This window comes from Cyprinus carpio, chromosome A12 (assembly GCF_018340385.1).
Source record: "Cyprinus carpio isolate SPL01 chromosome A12, ASM1834038v1, whole genome shotgun sequence".
NCBI lineage: Eukaryota > Metazoa > Chordata > Actinopteri > Cypriniformes > Cyprinidae > Cyprinus > Cyprinus carpio.
The window spans coordinates 11311613-11317129 of NC_056583.1; the positions used below are offsets into that span (position 1 = coordinate 11311613).

Here is a 5517-nt window from a genome sequence, read left to right on the forward strand (position 1 = left end):
CAGAATAAATATGAATATAATTACAAATAACAACATGCTTAATCAGAATAAATATGAATATAATTACAAATAACAACATGCTTAATCAGAATAAATATGAATATAATTACAAATAACAACATGCTTAATCAGAATAAATAATACAACTACAAATAATAACATGCTTAATCAGAATAAATATGAATATAATTACAAATAACAACATGGCTTAATCAGAATAAATATGAATATAATTACAAATAACAACATGCTTAATCAGAATAAATATGAATACAAGTACTAAATAACTAATAATAACAAAACACATTTCCATTGGTGTAATTTTCATGGAAAAATATGTACATTTGTAAAACATATGTACATTTAATTAACCTTTAAAGCAATTAACAATATTATAAGAAGTTGTCTTCAGCTGGATTCGAACCCCGGTCTTGGTGAACACCTGCAATAGGAAACAGTGTAATATAAATGCGCGAATTTCTCCCATGAAGAAACCGGAAATTGTATCACTGCGCGCATGCTAAGGAAAAACTGTCTTTGAACGTCGAATTTCACCTTTTCTTTTCTTCGTTTCTCCTTCTCTTCTCCCCCTTCTCTTTTTCTTCCTTCCCTCTCTTCTTCCCTTCTTCCCCACCTTTAACGGACTATTGTTCCCCAGCTTGAGGCCAGTGCCTTATCCATTAGGCCACTGGGGCTGGTGTCCCACTTGCCCTAACTCGTGGGTTAGAAAGATGCAATACAAATAAATGTATGTTACATATTCAGTTATTTTAAATATAAGTTATATAGCTGGTTTAATACACCCCACCTAAAAAAATATCTGGTGTATATAACGTTAATTGATAGATAATTATAACTTGGTATTCAGATACACATTTACGTATTAACTGGTATTTGTGTTTCAATTCACTGTTTCAACAGTTGTGCAAAATCATCTTTTTATCACATAAAAAATGGTATATTCAGTACGAGTAGTAATGTCATAACAGTTGAAAGTCATAACAGGACTAATGGTGCTTTTATTATGAAAGAACGCGACACCGGCACTTTCAAAGAACTGCCGCCTCCACGTGCCTCCTGTTGTGATGGGTTTCCTCTAGTCAGGATAGTTATCTGCGCCGAGGTGTAAGGTAATATTCGTAGGTTTAAAGTTCAATGAGATCTTAAGATTCCACTTATGTTGATGCGCTTGAAGGACTAGTTTAAAGTTCTGGGTGAGAGTAAAGTTTGGCAGCTAATTCTCTGAGCTACCCTGAGCGGTGTGTATCAGCCATTGTAGCAATGATGCAGCGATATTAGCATGCTAACTGTGGGAGACAACGCAAGCTCAGCAACATCTATTTTGGGTGTATCGAGCTGCAAGGTGCAACAGCCCGTTTTAAATGGAGCTCTTTTCAACGTCAATCTTTTATTTCCATGTATAGTGACAGGCTAGCATGATGATACAATCCTACAAACAATTAAATAAAAAGTTAAAAAGTAACAATGAAGTATAACACAGATCTATAATAGCTATTTAATCGGTTATCTGTATGAGTAAATTCATATAACGTTATTTGCGAGATCTGGATTAATGTGCTGAATTTGTAATATTAAAGTATTATTAACTTATAGAAAGGGAAAAGCAATGGCCTCTGGAGATATCGCTCAGATTACAGAGGCGCTGGCCAAGACCCATGTTGGAGAAGTGGAATTAAGTTATAAGGGACAAGGGCTGAAGTTGGACAATGCTGAGTCAGGTGAGTAAAACTATCTGTTAGCTAATCTTTACATTTTTCATGTGTTAATGCTTCAGCCTCAACACTCGTCTTAATTTTCCCTTCTTTTCTGTGATGTTGCAGTGAAGGAGATGGTGCAGGAGATCGAACAGTATCAGGGGCTGCGGTCTCTCAGATTGGAGGGAAACACATTGGGGGTTGAAGCAGCACGGGCCATTGCAAAGTCTCTTGAAGCGAGGTACTTTTAAATTGCCCCTGGAAAATATTCACTCTTTCACTTTGCTGTTTTTAATCGTTGCATTTTTTTTTTTTTTTTGCTAAGCAATGCCATTGGAGTGACATGTTCACGGGTCGCCTTCGCTCTGAAATTCCTCCTGCTCTGGTAAGACAATATCCATCTCAAAAAGCTCAGTTAAATGTATTTGCTGTGAGTAAAAAGCTTGTTTTATTTCCAACATTTTATTCAAATTTTCTAGATCTCGTTGGGCAATGCTTTGATGACATCAGGGGCCAGACTAACTCATCTGGACTTGAGTGACAATGCTTTCGGCCCTGATGGTGTAAAGGGAATTGAAAGCCTCCTGAAGAGCTCTGCGTGCTACACCTTACGTGAGCTCAGGCTTAATAACTGTGGCATGGGCATTGGAGGGGGTATGGTAAGTTTAGGCTGAGATCAACGTGATATAACCAGTTTGTCAGTCAGATGTGTTTGAAAGCTTTTAAATGTGAAATATTTTTAGAGCTCATGGAGCAGATGGAGTATTCGGTTTTATTTATTGCTTTTTTTTTTTAAAGGTCCTTGCTTCTGCATTGACTGAATGCCATAAGCAGTCAAGTGCAGCTGGCTCCCCCCTGAGGTTAAAAGTCTTCATAGCTGGGCGCAATCGGCTGGAGAATGATGGTGCCACTGCACTTGCCAAAGCATTTAAGGTACGAAGGCATAATGTTCTGTAGAAATATATTTATACTATTTTTAAATAGTTTGGGGTCTGTAACTTTTTTTTTTTTTTTTTTAATTAATACTTTTATTTAGCATGGATGCATTATATTGCTCAAAAGTGACAGTAGAGATTTTTACAAAAGATTTCAGTTTCAAATAAATGGTGTTCTTTTGAACTTTCTTCTTGAGGACTTCTTTCAAGAAAAATCACAAACTCCATTGTCATCAAATTAAAATATTCTATGATTTGCTTTTTCTCATTTTTTATAAACAGTTATTAGGCAGTCTTGAGGAGGTCCATATGCCACAGAATGGAATTAACCATCCTGGTATCACTGCTTTAGCCTCTGCCATAAAGCACAACCCAAACCTTCAGGTCCTCAACCTCAATGACAACACTTTTACTAAAAGAGGATCAACAGCTATGGCAGAGGTCATTTGAGCAGCTCTGTATCATGTCACAAAATAGTTTATATGGTTAGAAGAGATGTTTAATAATGGCTCTGTGTGTGATTTTGTCCATGTTTAGGCTATCAGGCACCTCCAGTGTCTTAAGGTCATCAATTTTGGGGACTGTTTGGTACGCTCAGAAGGTGCTATTGCTATAGCAGCGGCCCTTAGAGAGGGACTGCCTTTCCTCAGGGTTAGTTGATGCATGATACCAACTTCCATTCAGTTTTTGTAGATACTATGAACATTCTAAAATATTTTTTTTTTTTAAGAGCTAAATTTGTCATTTGGAGAGATTTGCGAGGCTGCAGCTGTGGTAGTTGCAAAGGCTGTTCGGAGCAAAGCTGATCTGGAGAAACTGGACCTCAACGGTAAAATAATACAATTTTGTTGTCACAGCATTTTATTACTACACATGTAGGCCTCATCTGAAGTCTTCTTAAAGGGTCATTCACACACACACACACACACATATATATATATATATATATATATATATATATATATACACACACACACACACTGCCGTTCAAAAGTTTGGGATCAGTAAGATTTTTAATGTTCTTTTTACATTTACAAGTATCACAGGTTCCAAAAAAATATTAAGCACACTGATTCCAACATTGATAATAAATCAGCATATTAGAATGATTTCTGAAGGATGTGAATGGAGTGGTGATGATGAAAAATCAGCTTTGCATCACAGATATAAATTATATTTAATATTTTAATATGCAGTACACTTTATCTACACACTTCATTAATAAAAAATGTTAGAATAACTAACATTAGCTCACTAACTAATTTGCATGAGTATGTTACTTTCTAAACAAGTGCAGACCCGAGTTAGAGACGAGTTAGACCTGTTTTCAAGTTTACGCAAATTGCACCACAGTTCCGTTGCCATCAAACTTAGAGCACCTCCTACAAGTAGACTTGGGCTCTGTACTCCTGGTTCTGCGTGATAGTTTTTGCATTACCAAATTTTCATACAAACTGTGCTCAAATTAAACCACCAGTATGAAAGCTCCATTAAATAACAACTTGATCTTTCGTAGTTTAAATAGTTTCTCTGTTGAATTCAGTTTGGTATCAAAGTTATGCTATTCTGTGGGAATTTGATCTTTTGTGGTTGCTTGTTTAGGAAATTGCTTTGGAGAGGATGGCTGTGAGGCTCTCAGGGACGTGATGGAGAGCATGAACATGGAAGATCTGCTGGGCTCACTCAGGTATTTATCTGGGTTTTTGTATAAATAAATTGAAGGCAAATGCATGTTTTTCTGTCTGAAATTCTTTTACACTTCGACTAATAAAAGATGTGCTTACTGCAGTGATGATGAAGGAGAGCCTGAAGAAGATGATGATGATGATGGGGAGGAGGATGAAGATGAGGAAGAGAGGGAAGATGAAGAGGATGCAGAGGAAAATGGTGTCAATGGAACAAAAGATGTAATTGAAGACAAGGTGATCCTAGCAAACATCTGCATGTCTGAATGGATTCCTAAACCTGATGTGTGTCATTAGCTGCTTTTCTGTTTTACCTCAGCAGACCACTGATTTTTATTCATTAGAAGAACAATTTTAAGTTTACCTGCATTGTCCTCTCGCCACAGGAGGAGCATCACTGCAGCTCAGAGCTCTGGTCCTTCCTCATCTCCCCGTCAGCTGAGAAACTGATCTCCCTTGGGGCCAAAAGGATCCGGCTCATTGAGCAGCAGGTGCAGTGTTGATTCATAAGGACCAGTTATACATTAGGATAGTTTAATTTGTTCTAAAACCCCCTGAAATCATTTCCTCTTTTTTTAGGTCGACGTCTCAGATGCTAGTAAGGCGTCAGAAGTTTTTCTCAAGATTTCATCAGTATACAAAGATGAACCAGAAGTAAAGCAAGCTATTTTTGAGAGCACTGGTATGAGCAACATTCTTACTAGCATTCACATAAACATTTAAAGGGACAGTTCACTTCAAAATGACAATTTTGTCTTTATTTACTCGCCCTCATGTGGTTCCAAACCTGTATGGCTTTCTTTTGTTCTGTGGAACACAAAAGAGGATATTTTGAAGAACGTTGGTAACCAAACAGTTATAAACACTGAGACGTTTCTCAGATTATCTTCCACTATGTTCCACAGATCAAAGAAAGTCATGCAGGTTTGTAATGACGTGAGCATAAGTGCTTTTAGCTATTGGATATGTCATTGCTATTTAAATCAACTGTTCATCTTCTTGCCCAGATGCTCTATTGAGGAAGGCCTTTTCCAACTCCCACTCTCAATCTTATAATTTTATCTCCTCACTGATGGTGAACCTGGGACTTTTAAAGGTACTATACTTGATGTGATGTTCAGTCTCGCATTTCCCCCCCTATTTCATTTCAGTGTTGTACATTATTACTGCTGCTTGCTTTTC

The 5517-nt window shown here is 37.1% G+C and overlaps 1 protein-coding gene across 2 annotated transcripts in view; it reads left to right on the top strand.

Moving 5' to 3' along the window:
* Nucleotides 1-996: 996 nt before the first annotated feature.
* The window catches only part of LOC109099885 (ran GTPase-activating protein 1-like), a 5632-nt gene continuing 1111 nt past the window's right edge, over nucleotides 997-5517 (top strand). The window contains exons 1-14 of one of the 2 annotated variants that reach the window (XM_042767511.1): nucleotides 997-1130; nucleotides 1615-1739; nucleotides 1842-1956; nucleotides 2041-2100; nucleotides 2195-2374; nucleotides 2514-2648; nucleotides 2933-3091; nucleotides 3188-3302; nucleotides 3381-3479; nucleotides 4253-4337; nucleotides 4440-4572; nucleotides 4722-4826; nucleotides 4915-5017; nucleotides 5343-5431. In XM_042767511.1, coding sequence (XP_042623445.1) covers nucleotides 2059-2100; nucleotides 2195-2374; nucleotides 2514-2648; nucleotides 2933-3091; nucleotides 3188-3302; nucleotides 3381-3479; nucleotides 4253-4337; nucleotides 4440-4572; nucleotides 4722-4826; nucleotides 4915-5017; nucleotides 5343-5431 — 1245 coding nt within the window. In that variant the 5' untranslated portion in view covers nucleotides 997-1130; nucleotides 1615-1739; nucleotides 1842-1956; nucleotides 2041-2058. Of the gene's footprint in view, nucleotides 1131-1222; nucleotides 1364-1614; nucleotides 1740-1841; nucleotides 1957-2040; nucleotides 2101-2194; nucleotides 2375-2513; nucleotides 2649-2932; nucleotides 3092-3187; nucleotides 3303-3380; nucleotides 3480-4252; nucleotides 4338-4439; nucleotides 4573-4721; nucleotides 4827-4914; nucleotides 5018-5342; nucleotides 5432-5517 lie in introns of those variants that run through there. The other variant, XM_042767512.1, reaches the window with a different exon arrangement.